The sequence below is a fragment of the Capricornis sumatraensis genome, chromosome 7 (genome assembly GCF_032405125.1).
Source record: "Capricornis sumatraensis isolate serow.1 chromosome 7, serow.2, whole genome shotgun sequence".
Lineage (NCBI taxonomy): Eukaryota > Metazoa > Chordata > Mammalia > Artiodactyla > Bovidae > Capricornis > Capricornis sumatraensis.
The window spans coordinates 71,831,688-71,851,838 of NC_091075.1; the positions used below are offsets into that span (position 1 = coordinate 71,831,688).

Below are 20,151 nucleotides of genomic sequence, written 5' to 3' on the forward strand. Positions count from 1 at the left end.
CAGATTCTACTCCTCTTTCCTTATTTCGTATTGCATCTTATTAATCATTTAAAAGATAATTTGATTCACTGTTTGTTGCTATTCAGTATTAGCATTTCTTCTCCACACTTAGTAATTTTTTTCTACATGTTCAGAACATTTAACATAGTTCCACAGGCAAGGCTATCTAAAAGTATAGTTACTCTTGTCACAGTTTTTTTCATTTCTGTCAATAAAAAGTTTCATTTCATATAGTTTTTTTTGTTCTTCCTGTTTTTTATTATATAAATAAGCAGATGTGTAATTATAAATATATATTTTTCCTGTTGCTTTAAAAGAGTATCTTATTTTTAAAGGGTCGGCAGGAATGAAGTAGTTAAACACACAAGATAAAATTAGCTTTCTTTAGAATTTTACTTTGACCAACTATAATTATTTTTCAAAAAAACCCTGGGTGCTTTTCACTATCTGAAATAAAATTTAGCCCTCTGAGTCAATCTTTGTTGTTGTTCAGTCACTAAGTTGTGGCTGGCACTTTGCAACCCCATGGACTGCAGCACACCAGACTTTCCTGTCCTTCACTATCTCCTGGAGTTTGCTCAAATTCATTGAGCAAATTCATCATCACTGTCCATTGAGTCAGTGATGCCATCCAACCATCTCAACCTCTGTCATCCCCTTCTCCTCCTGCCTTCAATCTTTCCCAGCATCAGAATCTTTCCCAATGAGTCAGCTCTTTGCATCAAGTGGCATCAGAGTATTGGAGCTTCAGCATCAGTCCTTCCAGTGAATGTTCAGGACTGATTTCCTTCAGGATTGACTGGTTTGGTCTCCTTGCAGTCCAAGGAACTCTCAAAAGAGTCTTCCCAGCACCACAATTTGAAAGTATCAATTCTTCGGCACTCAGCTTTCTTTATAGTCTTAACTCTCACATCTGTACATGACTACTGGAAAATCCATAGCTTTGGCTATATAGACTAATATACAGCAAAGTGATGTCACTGCTTTTTAATACACTTTCTAGGTTTGTCATAGCTTTCCTACCAAGGAGCAACTGTCTTTTAATTTCATGGCTGCAGTCACCATCTGCAGTGATTCTGGAGCCCAGGAAAATAAAATCTATCACCCTTTGCACTTTTTCCCCTTAATATTTGCCATGAAGTGATGACACCAGATGCCATGCTCTTAGTTTTTTGAATGTTGAGTTTTAAGCCAGCTTTCACTGTTTTACCCTCATCAAGAGACTCTTTAGTTCCTCTTCGCTTTCTGCCATTAGGATGGTATCTGCATGGCAGAGGTTGTTGATATTTCTCTGGACAATCTTGATTCCAACTTGTGATTCATCCAGCCCAGCATTTTGCATGATGTGCTCTGCATGGAGCAGGGTGACAATATACAGCTTTGATGTACTCCTTTCCGAATTTTGAACTAGTCCGTTCTTCTGTGTCCAGTTCTAACTGTTGCTTCTTGTCCTGCGTAGAGCTTCCTCAGGCGACAGGTAAGGTGGTCTGGAATTCCCCTCTCTCAGAATTTTCCACAGTTTGTTGTGATCCACACAGTCAGTGGCTGTAGTGTAGTCAGTGAAGCAGAAGTAGATGTATTTTTGGAATTCCATTGCTTTTCCTATGATCCAACAGATGTTGGCAGTTTGGCCTCTGGTACCTCTGTCTTTTCTAAACACAGCTTGTACTACTGGAAGTTCTTTGTTCTTGTACTGCTGAAGCCTAACTTGAAGGATTTTGCACATTACCTTGCTAGCATATGAAATGAGTGCAGTTGTTTGAACATTCTTTGGCATTGCCCCTCTTTGGATTGGAATGAAAATTGACCTTTTCAGTCTTTAGGACCTTTTTAAAATTGGACACCGCTGAATCTTTTCAATCTTTATTTCCAACTACAGTGCATAAACCCGCCTTTCTTTTAGGTGAGTCTACCAGGTGTCTTTGGAAATATTATCTCCCTATTGTTTCTTTGCTTATTTCTCATATCCATTCTCCATAAAATTTTGGTTTGTGTTCAAAATCTTAAATTTACAAAGCATACAGTCTTGGATGGATATTGTAAACTCTTGAGTCTGTAAAACGGGAGTAATAATTTCTAGACTGAGGGATGTAATGAGAAGCAAATATGTTAGGGTATGAAGGTACATTGCCAGCACTCATCAGTCTAAGAAATTATACTTTGCTTGACTAGTAATACAAACTAAGAACCTTCCTAATTTATCATTTGAAGTGTTAAACAAGGTGATAGTATATGGGGGTGTATTTTGTGTGTCATTATTGTTAAATAATTTAAAGCTTTTTTCCTGGGCAACTTGATGCTGTATTAGTGTGCTTTTAATTACTTTCACTTACAGACTTAAATATATAAATTATGATCAGATGTTTTGGTCATAGCACCTAAAAGAAAAGTAAAAGGAGGAAACATGTCTAAATTTTATTTCTTCGATTTCTTTTCTTTGGGGGTCTCCATTATATATTCCCTGTGAGAAGTAAGAATTTTCTAGTCAACTTGCTTTGATAAAATTTCTTAAGAGAAAATAAGCTTACTCATTCTCAAAAGGGTATTCATCTGAAAGTCAAAAATATTCTGACTTTTCAGTAAATATCCAAATGATAATTGATGCAGACCAAAATATATTTATAGCCTTAGAATAGCCTCAAGTTGCATATATTATTTTAATAGGTTATAGAATGACAGTTTGCATTCATGACTGTTACTTTAAAGGGATCCTCATTGATATTTTTGCAGATGTCTTATATTATGCTGATCTTAGGTTTTAAACTAATTAATATATGTTTTATTTTTGTCTGCTCTGGATCTTTGTTACTGTGCGAAGCTTGTCTCTAGTTGTGGGCAGCAGGGGTTAGTCTCTAGTTGTGGTGTGCGAGCTTCTCATTGTATTGGCTTCTCTTGTGGAGTATGGGCTCTAAGGCAAGCAGGCTTCAGTAGTTGTGGCTCATGTGGTTAGTTGCCCCAGGGCATGTGGAATCTTCCTGGACCAGGGATCGAACCTGTGTCCCCTGCATTGGCAGGTAGATTCTTAACCATGGGAACCAGGGATCTTAGTTTTTAAAGCTGCAGTTCTCCTTAAAGAACCAATAGAAAATTTCAAGATTTGTTTTGAATGAAGAAAAGTTAGATGTGACAGGTGTGGAGTGCTGTTTGAGTCTTCACTTTTAATATTTCTGTGGAACTCAAAATTTAATAGCAGTGTTAATAATACAATTTCTAAATAATAATTAACTTTATTATTATAGTGTATAAAGAAACACTTGGATTTATATTTAATCTGGCCAGCAACATGGAGGGCCTATTTACTGATCCCCAAAGGGCCAGACAATAGAGCATTGTGTTCATCATTCTACTATTGATAATGAATCAGTAGCCATATTAGTAGAAAGAGAATGACTGCTTTCTTAAACTTAGAGCAGTTTCATGTCATGGACATTGGATTTGGATATTATATTTGGGTTTGCCCTTATGTTAATTTAGGATAGTTTCCTTAAATGTCTAGGACTCTGTTTCCATGATTGTAAAATGATGGGGCTGGACTATTTTATCTGAAAAAGCCCTGAATTATTTATTTTCTGGCTAGTCCCTGGTTTACATGGAAGAGGAGATTTGAGAAATTAGGGAATTTGCCCAGATTGATGGCTAAGTAAGAGGCAGAGCCAGGGCAAGAATCCCTGTTTTTTCACCTTCAAATGCTGCGGGTCAGGAAAGTTGACTTTCATAAGTTTCATTTTAATGTAACTTTAAACTTTATATTTGTTGCTTTTACTGCTACTGTTTTAGCATCTGAAGTTTCTTTTATATAAATCATTTGACTTATAATTTTTAACTTAGTTTTTCTTTTGATGTCAGTTTATTTCTTGAAATAAATTGGCCATTTTATAAGGAAGATATTAGTTCTTTAATTTGAAAGTGATACATCTCAGTACTTAGATTGTATAACTCTCCCCACACTTCGCCTTCTCCCCCCACCCCCAAAAAAATGGTTTTGGTAACTTAGAAAACTCCTGTTCTGATTTTGTGGTTAATGTCAGGGGGTAGTTATTAGGAATTTTGACACTGTATTTTCAGTGAGTATTTTGTGCTTTTGAAAATTAAAAGTAAAAACTGTAGCTGAAAGCTGCACATACTGTCTTAGAGCAGAAGATAGAAAATGAGATTCCAGCTCTTATAATGAATGTAATTGAGAAATGGGGAGTTATTTTTGAAGCATTCCTTAGGTCTATATGAGATCAGTTGTACAATGGTTGAAATCCATTTCATAAATTACTGTATTTGGAGACACAGACTTTTCTCACCATGTTACTCTTAATTTATATAGTACTGTGTTTTTACTTTTTTTTTTTAACTCTTCAAGCACACTGTAAAGAATAATACAGTCTAGTATAGAGTCTAGTTTGTTTTGTTCATTCAGATTTGTTACTCTTGTAAAGCCAGTTACTGAGAAGAATGAAGTTGTTTAATGAACACAGAAAATTAGAATTGGCATTACAGATGATTGCTATAATCTTATCCCAGTGTTCAGTTTATTTCTGTATTTTGTTTCCATTTTAAATTTTAAACTGTGCTCCTTTTAGTTTATTAGTTGCAAATTCTAAGTTGTTTTCCCATCTATTTGCCATCAAGTGATGCCATGATCTTCGTTTTCTGAATGTTGAGCTTTGAGCCAACTTTTTCACTCTTCTCTTTCACTTTCATCAAGAGGCTTTTTAGTTCTTCTTCACTTTCTGCCATAAGGGTGGTATCATCTGCATGTCTGAGGTTATTGATATTTCTCCCAGCAATCTTGATTCCAGCTGTGCTTCCTCCAGCCCAGCATTTCTCATGATGTACTCTACATATAAGTTAAATAAGCAGGGTGACAATATACAGCCTTGACGTACTCCTTTTCCTATTTGGAACCAGTCTGTTGTTCCATGCCTAGTTCTAACCGTTCCTTCCTGACCTGCATATAGGTTTCTCAAGAGGCAGGTCAGGTGGTCTGGTATTCCCATCTCTTTCAGAATTTTCCACAGTTGATTGTGATCCACACAGTCAAAGGCTTTGGCATAGTCAAGAAAGCAGAAATAGATGTTTTTCTGGAATTCTCTTGCTTTTTCGATGATCCAGCGGATGTTGGCAATTTAATCTCTGATTCCTCTGCCTTTTCTAAAACCAGCTTGAACATCTGGAAGTTCAAGGTTCATGTATTGCTGAAGCCTGGCTTGGAGAATTTTGAACATTACTTTACTAGCATGTGAGATGAGTGCAATTGGTGTGGTAATTTGAGCATTCTTTGGCATTGCCTTTCTTTGGGATTGGAATGAAAACTGACCTTTTCCAGTCCTGTGGCCACTGCTGAGTTTTCCAAATTTGCTGGCATATTGAGTGTAGCACTTTCATAGCATCATCTTTCAGTATTTGAAATAGTTCAACTGGAATTCCATCACCTCCACTAGGTTTGTTTGTAATGATGCTTCCTAAGGCCCACTTGACTTCACATTCCAGGATGTCTGGCTCTAGGTGAGTGTGAGTGATCACACCATCGTGATTATCTTGGTTGTGAAGAACTTTTTTGTACAGTTCTTCTGTGTATTTTTGCCAGCTCTTCTTGATATCTTCTGCTTCTGTTGAGTTCATACCATTTCTGTCCTTTATTGAACTCATCTTTGCATGAAATGTTCCCTTGTTATCTCTAATTTTCTTGAAGAGATCTCTAGTCTTTCCCATTCTATTGTTTTCCTCTATTTCTTTTCATTGATTGCTGAGGAAGGCTTTCTTATCTCTCCTTGCTCTTCTTTGGAACTCTGCATTCAGATGCTTATATCTTTCCTTTTTTCCTTTGCTTTTCACTTCCCTTCTTTTCACTGCTATTTGTAAGGCCTCCTCAGACAGCCATTTTGCTTTTTTGCATTTCTTTTCCTTGGGGATGGTCTTGATTCCTGTCTCTTGTACAGTGTCATGAACCTCCGTCCATAGTTCATCAGGCACTCTGTCTATCAAATCTAGTCCCTTAAATCTATTTCTCACTTCCACTGTATAGTCATAAGGGATTTGATTTAGGTCATACCTGAATGGTCTAGTGGCATTCCCTACTTTCTTCAGTTTAAGTCTCAATTTGGCAATAAGGAGTTCATGATCTGAGTCACAGTCAGCTCCCAGTCTTGTTTTTGCTGAGTGTATAGAGCTTCTCCATCTTTGGCTGCAAAGAATATAATTGTTATGCTCCGAGCCCGTATCTCCGAACCGACTGAGAGAGCAAGTCCACCACAGTATTGCAAACGCAAGAAGGGAGTTTGTTTATTCCTAGCGCACTAGGGCCCAAGTCTCATCCCACACAAGGGAATCTGACAAGAGCCCCGAACAAAGGAGTATGGCGGCTTATATACAGGCAGTTCTTTGTCTCAGTTACAGGAGTGGCTGGCGTTACATGATTGGCCAGGCAGGATGAGCGCATATCCTGTCTCTTTTTGGTAAACATGACTCAGGTTCTAGAACCCGTCGTTTGGTCCCTAACATTCCCCCCTGTCCTTAGATCATATAGAGGAATCTTCCTCTCGGTCCTGAGACACAGTTTGATATTGTTGTCGAAGCACAAACAGCTGTACTGTATTTATGCATTTTTTTTACAAAGGCTACAAGTCTATTGATAATACATGGGCCAAAGGTAAGCATTAGTAAAAGTATTAGCAGGGGTCCCAGCAAGGTGGAGATTAGGGTGGTCAACCAAGGGGATTGTTGAAACCAAGACTCAAACCATCTTTGTTGAGCCTCACGTTCTCGTTTACATTGGGCTAGTCCCTCTCTTATTTTGGCCATAAATTTTTTAACTAATTTTGTGTGATCAGCATAAAAACAACACCTTTTTTTTTTTATAGGGCAGCACAGAGTCCCCCCTGTATCTCCCCATAGATCTTTTAGTTATGCCTGGGCGCACCTGGACATGCCCAGAATGAATGATTTCGGAGCTTGCTCCTCTTCCAGGGTATATTTACCAACGGCTTAAGGTCAAAGTATAAGTCTGGCCACCAAGTATTTGGTGGATGTATTGCGGTGGTGGAGTTAAGCATCTCACGTGTTAGTCTGTTTTGCAGTGTTTAGGTGATTTTGACGGGTTGATGCGGGTTCACGCTGGCAACTCCGGAGCAGAGTAACTGGGTCATCCACAAGACGGCCCAGCCGAGTTGTCCTGGTCCTGTTGGCGCCTTCGAAGCTTTAGCCTCAGGGGGTTGGACGGGTGCAGAGATGCTTTCCATTTTTTTTTAGCGTCTTCCTGCTCTGCTGAAGCAGCTGGGCGTACGTGGTTGCAATGCACCCAAGGCCCAATACCGTCGACCTTTAGGGCAGTTGGGGTGGTAAGAAGAACAACATAAGGACCCTTCCATTTGGGTTCTAGTGCCTTGGTTTGGTGCCTTTTGACCCATACCCAGTCTCCTGGGCCAATGTCATGTGAGGGAATAGTTCCCTTATTTTGACCCACATGTATTTCCCGGAGCAGTTTCCAGACACGAGAGTGCACCTTGCTTAAGGCCATCAAGGCCTCTTGGAATTGCCCCAACGTGGGAGGCGGGAGGCGGTAGTTTCTTCCCTTTAAATATTGGACATACAGGGGGAGGTCTGACATACAGGGGGAGGTCTCCCATACAGAATTTCAAATGGGGTCAGATTAAGTTGATAAGGAGTATTATGCGCACGGAAGAGGGCGAAGGGAAGGAGGGTCACCCAATCCCCACCAGTCTCTATAGCCAATTTAAAGTTTTTTTTAGAATCCGATTCGTTCTTTTTACTTGCCTTGAGCTCTGTGGACTGTATTCACAATGTAACTTCCATTTAGTCCCCAGGGCTAGGGCAAGGCTCTGAACTATTTGACTCACAAAAGCAGGTCCATTATCAGAGCCGATGGTCACTGGCAGGCCAAACCTGGGAACTATTTTTTTTTAAATCTTTTTTGCCACTATCATCGCGGTTTCTCCCTTTGTAGGAAAAGCCTCCACCCACCCTGAGAAGGTATCCACCAATACTAACAAGTACCGGTAGCCATACTTGCCTTGGCCTTACCTCGGTGAAATCTATTTTCCAGTGTTGCCCTGGTCCTTCTCCCCGATACCTCAGTCCTGCATGTTGTCCTTTTCCTGGCCTTATCTGTTGACACGCCTTACAAGAATGCACTATGTTCTTTACAGTTGTCTGGTGCCGGGGAAATCGCAGGCGCGCAGTTTGAAAGAGCATCAGAGTCTTCTTTTCTCCCAGATGAGTAGACAAGTGCAAATGCTCACATAGTTGCCGTCCCAACTGAGCAGGGAGTATCAGGTAGCCGTCTGAGTCTTGGTACCATCCATCTTTATCTTTTTGAAGGTTGGTGTGTTTTTGGATCCAAGCAAGGTCTGTGGATGAATACTCAGGGGTTGGGGGCAGAGTTTCTATACCTGGAGGTGGAAGTCCGATCGCCAACACAGGGGTGATGAAATCTTCATTAGCTGCTTTTTGAGCTGCCAGGTCTGCGGCACGATTCCCTCGTGCCGTGGGGCTGTCACCCTTCTGATGTCCAGGTACGTGTACTGTTGACACAGCCTGAGGCATCTGTACAGCCTCTAAAAGTCTACGGATTTCAGGCAAGTTTTTAATTTTTTTTTTTTTAGCTGTCAAAAACCCCCGTTTCCGATATGTTCGGCCCTGGATGTGTACCGTGCCAAAAGCATAGCGACTGTCAGTGAAAATAGTTATTTTTTTTTCTTTGGCTCTCTCTAATGCTTGAATCAGGGCAATTAACTCTGCCTTTTGTGCTGAGGTATCTGGGGGAAGGGCCTCTGCCCATATCGTCTGTCTAGAGTCTACTACTGCGGCTCCTGCCCATCTCTGTCCATCTTTTATATAAGTGCTGCCATCTGTGAACCATTTTAGCTCACTGTTACCCAGTGGAGTATCGGTTAAGTCTTTTCGCATTGCTGTTACCCCGGCCAGTATTTCATCACAATCATGGAGGGGGCTATTTTCCTCCGGATTGGGCAAAAGAGTGGCCGGATTTAGAGTGCAGGGCATTTGGAAATGAATCCGTGGGGTGTTAAGTAGCAAGGCCTGGTAGTGCGTCAAGCGGGCATTAGAAATCCATTTACCTGGGGGTTGCTTTAAAACTCTCTCTATGGCATGAGGAGTGTAGACCAAGAGTCTCTGTCCATAAGTCAGTTTATCAGCATCGTGGACTAAGTGCACGGTGGCCGCGATGATATGGAGGCAAGGTGGCCATCCGGCTGCCACTGGGTCCAGTCTCTTGGAAAGGTAAGCTACAGGTCGCTTCCATGGTCCCCATCTCTGTGTTAGTACCCCTTTTTTTATCCCCCGCTTTTTATCTACAAATAATTGGAAAGGCTTAGATGGATCAGGGAGGGCAAGGGCAGGAGCTTCTAGCAAGGCTCGCCTGAGCTCTTGGAAGGCCTCTTTCATTGGCTCAGTCCATTCCCAGTCCTTGTTTTCTTTGGTCCCTTCATGTAGGGGCCTGGCCTTTTCTGCAAACCCCAAGATCCATAACTGGCAATATCCCACCGTTCCCAGAAATTTTCTCACTTGTCTAGGGTTAGCTGGCTCAGGGATCTGGAGGATGGTTTTTTTTTATAGCCTGTGTTAGCCACCTCTGCCCTGTTTTATCTTATAACCGAGGTATGTAACCTCTTCCTTGGCAATCTGGGCCTTTTTGGCACTGGCCCTGTAACCTAAAGTCCCCAAGGTTTGGAGAAGGTCATCTGTTGCCTCTTGGCACTCTTTTTTTGTAGCCGCTGCCAGCATAAGGTCATTAACATATTGTAATAAAACAATGGTAGGGTGTTCAACCCGATACTCGTGGAGGTCTTCGTCCAGGGCCTCATTAAATAACGTGGGCGAGTTTTTGAAACCCTGTGGTAAGCGAGTCCATGTCAGCTGCACAGGGGTCTGACCACCGTCTTCCTGCCATTCGAAGGCAAAGATCTCTTGGCTTGCGGGGGCAAGAGGCAAACTGAAAAAGGCATCTTTTAAATCTAAAACAGTGTACCAAATGTAGTTTGGAGGCAAGTTGCTTAGCAATGTATAAGGGTTAGGAACCATAGGATGAATATCATTCACCCGTTTGTTGACTTCTCGTAGATCTTGAACCGGTCTAAAATCAGTTCCTCCAGGGTTTTTCACAGGCAACAGGGGAGTGTTCCATGGGAACCGGCACCTTTTTAGGACCCCAGCGTCTATGAGGCATTGTATATGAGGAGTAATTTTTTGTCGAGCCTCTTGACTCATGGGATACTGCCGTACCCTCACCGGGGAAGCACTGGCTTTCATTTCCACAATGATAGGGGCCCTCTGTTTGGCCAGTCCCATTCCTGCTGTTTCAGCCCAGGCCTGAGGGTATCTTTGAACCCATGGTTGTACTTCGGGGCTTATTGTCGCTGGGGCCTCTGGCAAGTAGAGTCTGTATTCATCTTTTAATGCCAGACAGAGGACCTGAAGAGGATGTCCGGTCCCATCTAAAACCGACACTTGTCCGTGGTCGAAATGAATTTGGGCATTCACTTTAGACGGTAAATCTCTTTCCAACAAGGGCACTGGACACTCAGGTATCACCAGAAAAGAATGGGTTACCTGGTGGGCCCCCAGGTTCACATGCCGTTTTGTAGTCCATCCATATCGTTTAGTCCTGGTTGCTCCCTGCACCCAGCTACTTTTTTTTAGACATGGGTCCATCTTTTTGGTTTAAGATTGAGTATTGGGCTCCCGTGTCCACCATGAAGCCAACCGGTTTCCCCTCCACATTTATAGTTACCCAGGACTCAGGGAGGGGCTTCGAGCCCTGACCCCCCCTAGTCGCTATCCTCACCCGCGTAGAGGATATGACTGTCTGGAGAGGGAGTCTCGTTCTTGGGGTCCTTGGGCCCCTCTTTTAGATTTTTCTTGGGGCATTTATCTTTCCAATGTCCAAACTCTTTACAAAACGCACATTGGTTTTTCTCAAGCTTACGCTTTGTCATTTTTTCTTCAGTTTTTGAGTCCAATTTTTTTCCTTTCTGGAACCTGTTTTTGTTTTTAACCCCAGCAAAAAATATCTGGGCCAGGTCTTTTTGATTTTTATGGTTTTTTTTTAGCTCTGAATTTTTTTTTTTTTCTTTTAATGCGGTCCTCTCTCTCTTCTGGGCTCTCTCTATGATTAAAAACTCTCTCGGCTGCCCTCACTAGATCTTGCAAGGATTGTTCACTTAACCTCTCTATCTTTTGTAACTTTTTTCTAATATCGGGGGCTGCTTGATTTACAAGTGCTAACATAACTGCCGCTCGTGACTCATCTGCCTGTGGGTCCATAGGGTTATACTGTCTAAAAGCTTCCATTATCCTTTTCAGGAAGGCTGCTGGGCTCTCATTTGGCTCTTGTCTCACTGAATTTATTTTGGCCAAATTAGTTGGCTTTCTGGCGGCCGCTCTAAGGCCAGCCATGAGAGTCTGACGGTACACTCGGAGATGGCTCCTTACCTTCAGCGCGTTCGAAGTCCCAGTTGGGTCGCACCAAGGGGAACCCCTCCTCGATGAGGTTAGGCTGTATTGTGGGCCTCCCATCCACCCCTGGCACATTTTTCCGGGCTTCTGACAGGATCCGTTCGCGCTCCTCTGTAGTAAAAAGTACCTGTAACAGTTGCTGACAATCATCCCAAGTGGGATTGTGAGTAAACAGGATAGACTCTAAAAGATCAATTAGACCCTGCGGTTTTTCAGAGAAGGAGGGCGTCTGGGTTTTTTAATTGTACAAATCACTAGTGGAGAAGGGCCAATACTGATATGTCCGTTCTCCACCCTCTCTGGCTGGCCCCGCCCAGACCGGAAACGCATGAATGGTGGAGGAGGGAACCTCCTGGTCTTCTTCCGCTATGCTGGCCATTTTTTTTTTTTTTTCTTCGCCTTTTCCCGAGTTTCCTAGGCGGGGCCCCTTTTTCTGGGAGGAGCTGAAGGCTTGGTTTTCTTTCTGGCTTCTCCCGATGAAACCTGTGGAACCTGTGGAAGCAAGGGCGGGGAAGAGGGAAGGGAAGTGAGGGGCTGAAAAACAAAAGGTTTTAGCCAGGCCAGGGGGTTTTCCACCAGGTCCTGTCAGACCAAAATGTATGGAGTTTGGTCTGGCTGGGTGTCCCGAAGGGTAGGGGGCGAGCACCTTCTCTCTGACCGCTCAAATAGGCAGGCTGAAGGTGCCTTCTCGTGGCCAGCTGACATCAAAAGCAGGCCACTCGGCAGAACAAAAAGTTACTAACTTGCTTTTCTTCACCAGCAATGATAGATTCTGTGCTCTAGACTTGAAATCAGAGAAGTGGTTAATCACAAGAGATAAAGGAGTAGAAGTTGTTTGTCCCATGATCACAGAAAAGTACACTGGGAGCCAACAGAGCACACAAAGAGCAACGCAGACACCACAAATAGACAAACAGATAACAGACGCAAGGTGGCCACCGACAATGCACTCAATCTTACCTGCAGGATGTTCACAGAGCCAGCCGCCTCCCCAGCACGAAACTGGGCCCCGGCCTTACGCTGGACTTAATCCAGTAACCAGAGCCAGCTGCCTCCCCAGCACGAAACTGGGCCCCGGCCTTACGCTGGACTTAATCCAGTAACCAGAGCCAGCTGCCTCCCCAGCACGAAACTAGGCCCCGGCCTTACGCTGGAGTTGCCTCTGCACTTTACAGCCAGATGCCTCCCCAGTACGATACTGGGCCCCGGACTTAATCTGGGCTTTTGCAACGTTAGCACCAGTGCTCAGAGCTCTTATCTCCTAACGAGGTTACTCCCTTCTACCAGGAGAGTTGTCCTCCCTGGCGGGACGGAGATCCCAGACGAGCCCCCAGAAGTTATGCTCCGAGCCCGTATCTCCGAACCGACCGAGAGAGCAAGTCCACCACAGTATTGCAAACGCAAGAAGGGAGTTTGTTTATTCCTAGCGCACTAGGGCCCAAGTCTCATCCCACACAAGGGAATCTGACAAGAGCCCCGAACAAAGGAGTATGGCGGCTTATATACAGGCAGTTCTTTGTCTCAGTTACAGGAGTAGCTGGCATTACATGATTGGCCAGGCAGGATGAGCGCATATCCTGTCTCTTTTTGGTAAACATGACTCAGGTCCTAGAGCCTGTCGTTTGGTCCCTAACAATAATCAGTCTGATTTCAGTGTTGACCATCTAGTGACATCCATGTGTAGAGTCTTCTCTTGGGTTGTTGGAAGAGGGTATTTGCAATGACCAATGCGTTCTCTTGGCAGAACTCTATTAGTCTTTGCCCTGCTTCATTCTGCATTCCAAAGCCAAATTTGCCTGTTACTCCAGGTGTGTCTTGACTTCCTGTTTTTGCATTCCAGGCGTCTGTAATGAAAAGGACATCTTTTGCGAGTGTTAGTTCTAGAAGGTCTTATAGGTCTTCATAGAACCATTCAGCTTCTTCAGTGTTACTGGTTGGGGCATAGACTTCGATTACCATGATATTGAATGGTTTGCCTTGGAAACGAACAGAGATCATTCTGTTATTTTTGAGATTGCATCCATGTACTGCATTTTGGACTCTTGTTGACTATGATGGCTACTCCGTTTCTTCTAAGGGATTGCAGCCATGAAATTAAAAGACACTTACTCCTTGGAAGGAAAGTTATGACCAACTTAGCATATTAAACAGTAGAGATATTACTTTGTCCACAAAGGTCTGTCTGGTCAAGGTTATGGTTTTTCCGGTGGTCATGTATGGATGTGAGAGTTGGACTGTAAAGAAAGTTGAGTGCTGAAGAATTGATGCTTTTAACTTTGGTGTTGGAGAAGACTCTTGAGAGTCCCTTGGACTGCAAGGAGATCCAACTAGTCCATCCTAAAGGAGATCAGTCCTGGGTGTTCAATGGAAGGACTGATGTTGAAGCTGAAACTCCCAATACTTTGGCCACCAGATGCGAAGAGCTGACTCATATGAAAAGACCCTGATGCTGGGAAAAATTGAGGGCAGGAGGAGAAGGGGGCGACAGAGGATGAGATGGTTGGGTGGCATTGAGTCAATGGACATAGGTTTGGGTGGACTCCAGGAGTTGGTATTGGACAGAGAGGCCTGCCATGCTGCGGTTCTTGGGGTCACAGAGTTGGACACGACTGAGCGACTGAACTGAAGTTCTTTTTTTAAGCTTTTTTCCAATGTCATAATTCTTTTAAACCAATTCAAACTCTTGTAAGAGGAATAATAAAAATTCCATTACCATGTAGAATTACTAAAATATTTAAACCTGCTTGGGTTTCTTATAATTAGAGAAACATAAGACTTTTGAAGTGGATGTTAAATGAGCATTAAATGTAAGATTGACTTCCTCATTTGTTCTTGCACTGCTTACTGTTCTGTCTTAATTTGTATACTGAAAAAAATGAGATTTGTATACTGAGAAAAATGTACCTGTTCTTCAAAGCATTTGAGCACTCTGAATGCATATTGCTATATTGTGTGGCTTATAAGATTTTATGTGATTGCACATATGAAGGTCTTTATTTTTTTTAATTACCTGTAGAAGCATGTCTTTTCCTATCAATGATACACTTAAAAAATGCAGCTGAGCTTAAAATATGGTTATCTCTACCAAAAGTGGATCCTTCTGTCCTGTTGCAAACAGATTGGTAGATAGTATATTTGGAATCCAGCATATAATATTTACCCCATTCTTGTTCTCCCCTCGATCTAAAATGTCCTCCCTTCCCATCTGATATGGCTAAATCCATTTTACATGTCTTCTAAGGCTTTTTCCTAAGTGACTTTAAAAAATGTCATATTGATTTTCATGCAGAATTGTTACAGCCATCTATTCAGATGTATGACCTGAGTTAGATAATCATACCACCAAGTCCATCTGTCTTTAATTTGGAAATATAAAATAGTCACATTCTAGGTATTTTCCTAGAGATTTCACTCTTAAAATATCTCCTGCTTTGTTCTTATTAAAATCTCTGTTGTGAGGAGACTACATTCATAGATTTCTGCAAGGATATGTGTTTCATTCCTTTTGTTTTTTTTTTTAGAATAGAGGTTCTCAACTTTCTTTGAAGCAGTAAGTCCTTTGAAAATTTGCTGCAAACTGTGGACTCTTGCCTAGAAAATACATGTATATTTATGCACATATTTAGGTTCAGGGACTTCTTGATTTCTCTGTATCCCATGGATGCTAGTTAAGAACTCTTGCTCAGAAGTACAATTAAATCCTTAGGGTAAGCCTGACCATCAAGAGGGCAGTGTTCTCAAACCACATTGTTTTGCTCCCCTGATTAAATCGCTTTTATTGACTAGTACATTGTTATGCTTCACCCACTGTGGAGGAAACTTGAGAAACAGGATGTGAAATTCACTTCCCTTTTGGCTATAGTAATATTGGAAACTTTGTCACTATTTCAGTGTTTTTCAAAGCATGAGATTGCCATCCATTAGTGGGGTATGAGATCAGTTTGGTAGTCTGAGCCAGCAAATATTAATTGATTTTAGTGTTTCCCCCCTGTATTGTATGTAAATATTAATAAAGGCATATTTGATTTTAATGTTACCATTTTCCTTTATAGTAAGTGTTACTACTCTTTTATGAAACTTCTGTTTTTGTTTTTTATATAATGTATGTGCTGGGTTCCTATGTAAAATATATTTCCTAAATAACTGTTTTGTTGTTTAAAAGCTTAAAAACTACTGCAGTCTATCATACTTTCTCTTAAAATGTAATCAAAGGAGAAACTTTTTGTCTTTTTACTATCTATAAAATGGGAGAGGGAAAGTGCTGCCTCATAGGATTGTTATAAGGTGTAAATATATGTAAAATGCTTAGAACAGTGCTTTCCTAGCACCATAGTAGGGGTTCAATAAATGCTAGCTGTCATAATTACCAAGAAAAGTAATCTTCAGTGCTAGTGTTTTGTTTTTATCTTAAATGCACACTAGAGACTTTTGTTATTAATAATGTCTTTTATTTTGGCTGTTAAAAAATAAACTGAGAGATAAATATGTGGCCAAAGATTAATAACCTTTTGTCTATCTTCCCTTTGTCCCGAGTTCATTACTTTAGATTTTCTGTTGTATCTATGTAAGCAGCTCTCATACCCTTTCTGGAACATCAGAGTTACCAAAATATGGCGTTTTAATTTGATTCCATTTAAGTTTCAGAGTTGTTTTCATATTCATCTGTGTTAGGAGGAGAGGTAGAGGTTCTTGTGAATATTTACTGCCTGTATTAAACTAGTTGATGAAACAGTAGCTGTCCACCATGGTTAGTTGCTGTCTTTTCACTTTTTACTATGTGATTGAGTCTAATATAGAGAAGAGAATCTTGATACTCCATTAACTGCTATCTGCCTTACTGAACAAGTTTTTAAGTCCAGTTAAATCTGTGCTTTGTAGAAATCCAAGTTATTGTAGATCTTCATGGTGAAGCTCTACAAATCTTTTTATACATTGAAATAGTAAGTGGTGCATCAGAAACTTTAAAAATAATATGGTTCAATATTGTTCTGCATAATGTGGCAACAGAATTGATACTTGATTATTCTATTTTAATATTAAATATTATCATATTAAATGTTACTGTGATACATATGTATCTGTTCTAAAATAACAAAATTTCTCATCAATTTCTAATTCCTAACAAAATTTTTGATTCAGTTAAATCAATTTGTGTGGTTAAAAGTACTTGGGCAAGAAGATGTTACTATTATGGAAATGCAAGGAATTGTAATTTTTTAGATTCTCTCTAGCCATATGTGTTTCTTCAAACTAATTTCTCATTTGTATCTTTTTAGAAACATAGTATTTGCCATTTTGAATCTTTAGTGATACCCTGCTAAATCACTGCAGTCATGTCTGACTCTTTGCAACTGTATGGACCATATCCCACCAGGCTTCTCTGTCCATGGGATTCTCCAGGCAAAAATACTGGAGTGGCTGCCATGCCCTCCTCGGTGGGATCTTGCACACCAAAGGATCAGACCTGTGTCTCCTGCAGCTCCTGTATTGCATGCGGGCGGATTCTTTACCGCTGAGCCACTGGGGATGCCCTTTTAGTGATAGAGAAATCCATTTAAAGCTGAAAAAGATAATCAGACTTCTCTAACTACACTGAAGATCAAATTTTGTTAAATGAGTACTCCCATATGGCCCAGAATTTTTGAAAGCACAAATGCTTAGAAATCCATGGTCTAAGTTATAGAATCTTTCCCTTTTGTTACTTTTAACAATTTGGAGGATTTGTAATGCAGGTTGCAAACCTAAACAACTTTGTGAGAATTTATTCTTGACAGGAACATTGAAACATGTATAGTATCATGTAAGAAACGAATCGGCAGTCCAGGTTCGATGCAGGATACAGGATGCTTGGGGCTGGTGCACTGGGATGACCCAGAGAGATGGTATGGGGAGGGAGGTGGGAAGGGGGTACAGGATTGGGAACTCATGTACACCCGTGGCGGATTCATGTTGATGGATGGCAAAACCAATACAGTATTGTAAAGTTAAAAAAAAAGTAAAATAAAAAAAAATAAAAGCAGCTTGAACATCTAAAAAAAAAAAAAAAGAATGGAGTGGGGAGAATCTGGTGATTGAGAACAGAAGAGAACGGAAATTTTAGGGAAAAATTACAGCAGTATTTGTTTTGTCAGAAGTATATGAATTTTCCTAATCCGTGAATGTTAGGATAGTTTCCCGCTATACTAAAGAATACAAGTGAAGGAAAATCACTTTTGATCTTTGAGATCATGAGGAAACTTGGGGACGTCAGTGACCCAGGCATAAAATCAGTAAGGCTTGAACATTTAAAAAAATATATTGATAGAAACCTTACATGGGCAGGATCAGTAGTTAAAGACATTTCAAATGATATTATAGGCTTTTTATAGGGCTCTCTTTTTCTGAGCATAAAATTATTTATTGGTCATTTCAAGGTTTACTTGAGACATATTTCCACCAATTCTTGCTTTCCAAAAGTCCTAGATTTTTCAAGAGATGCTGTATCTTGCCGGAAGGCAGCATGGCTCAAGGGAAGGAATCTGAGGCTTTGAAATCAGAAAGACTGAGGTGTGTAAATTAGTTTTGCCATTTAGTTATTACTGAAGTCAGTGACGTCACTCTAGCTCTAGCTTTATCATCTCTGACTGGTAATATGTTGATTTTCTTTAAGGGTTATTGTGAGGTTTAGGTATAGAATGTAATTGTTCAACAAATAGTAGCCGCTGTAACTAGTCATTTTAAGGAATCTAACTTGATGACTGTGGAAGGATTTATGGTACTTTGATTGTTCTAAAATTTTAAAAGCACAGTTGTTCAGAACTGAAGTACAGATAAAGAGAAATTCATCTAATTTGCGTCCATTTTTCATTGCCAATGCCTACAAGTGACTTTTGTATTTTATTAACCATATGCATTTTTATAGTCCTTAATTACATGTATAATGGCTTTTAATGTTATTTTATTTTTTTTAATTTAACTTGTTAGATTTTCCTATTAAATTTGCAGCATTATTTTGTGATAGACTGTTTTTCCATCTACTCACAAACTTTAACAGTTGTAAATACAGTTGGAGGTGGGCCTGGCATTTAAATATTTGAGGCTTTCTAACGGCAATACAGAACTGGTTCCCTTTTTGTTCTTTTCTAATGCTCAGAATAAATTACTAGGAAAAATATTCTTTGTGTCTCAAAATTATTATTTTATATATTATTTATGGATTATATATTTCCAGGCCCTTTTGAAGAATTTTTAAGTCTGTAATATAACTGTGGTATGTGTTACAATTATAGTGGCCAATAAATTTTATTTCCATTTGTTTAGTATTTGCTACCTGTTTCAATTCCACAAAGGTAAATTCAGTTGGAGAGTACTAAAAAATAATAAACTTTAAAGAAAACCTTCAAATATACTTAAAAATTAGCATTATGATCATTGTTGGATGTGCTAGTCTTAGCTCATTAATAAAACTTTTTACGTAAATGAAGTTTTTTTCAAAGTGTGTTGTGATAGTTTTATTTTAAATTACATTGCAAAGGGTTTTGGGCTTTATTTCTCACCTAATATGTATATACTGTCCAAACATCTAGTTAGGTGAAACTGAAATGATTCAATTTTTACGTTACAGGAGATTACCTGGGGCAATTGATGTTATTGGTCAGACTATAACTATCAGCCGAGTAGAAGGAAGGCGACGGGCAAATGAAAACAGCAATATACAGGTTTAGTATTTTATGAGTTATTATTTTTAAATGAAAGATTATATCTGTGTTCTGGTTTAATGTATTCAGTCAGAGCTCTCCTATGTGTTAGGTACTTTTCGGTGCTTTTAATACAAAGGGGATTTAAAATGTGAATCAATCACTGCAACGTAATCACTATGTTATTACAAAAACTTTTCTATTTAAAATGTATAACCTTTGGCTATTTTTCAGTAAAATTTCTTTTCCTTGCTATGAGTGTGATATATAGACTCAGTGGACTGAAAAAGGAAGATATGAGAAAAGTTTAAAGAAGAAAATAAAATCATCCATAGTTCTGCCACCTAAAGATAACTACTCTTAACATTTTGATATACCTTTTCCTCATCACTAAGTAAGATTGGGACAGATACAACTACAGTTATATTTTTGTGTATCCATTTTTTTCTGTTTAAAATTATCATTTGCATTTTTCCATATTCTTAACAATTTGATTTAAAATCTCCTTCGGAGAAGGCAATGGCACCCTACTCCAGTGCTTTTGCCTGGAAAATCCCATGGGTGGAGGAGCCTGGTGGGCTGCAGTCCATGGGGTTGGCTAAGAGTCAGACATGACTGAGCGACTTCACTTTCACTTTTCACTTTCATGCATTGGAGAAGGAAATGGCAACCCACTCCAGTGTTCTTGCCTGGAGAATCCCAGGACGGGGGAGCCTGGTGGGCTGCCGTCTATGGGGTCACATAGAGTCGGACACGACTGAAGTGACTTAGCAGCAGCAGCAGCAGCTTGATAGATTTATTCTGTGGCTGTACCATAATTTATTTAATGTGACATTTCTGAAAGAAATAGATCTCGTGCTTGTTAGTTAAAAGGATGAAAGGAGATGAGTTATTAGTAGCGTGGATAACTCAAGTTTGAACTTGAGTAACTTAAGATTTTCAGCTGTTAATTGACCACACTTTTTCATTATTACTTTTTCTTTCTCTGAGT

General features: G+C 40.3%; 1 protein-coding gene across 22 annotated transcripts in view; it reads left to right on the forward strand.

Annotated features, from left to right (window-relative positions):
• Window positions 1-20,151, forward strand: part of FIP1L1 (factor interacting with PAPOLA and CPSF1) — a 78,304-nt gene that overhangs the window by 25,294 nt on the left and 32,859 nt on the right. For all 22 annotated transcript variants that reach the window (XM_068974865.1, XM_068974867.1, XM_068974866.1 and 19 more), the window contains one exon: window positions 19,088-19,181. In XM_068974865.1, the coding sequence (XP_068830966.1) occupies window positions 19,088-19,181 (94 nt within the window). The remainder of the gene's footprint in view (window positions 1-19,087; window positions 19,182-20,151) is intronic.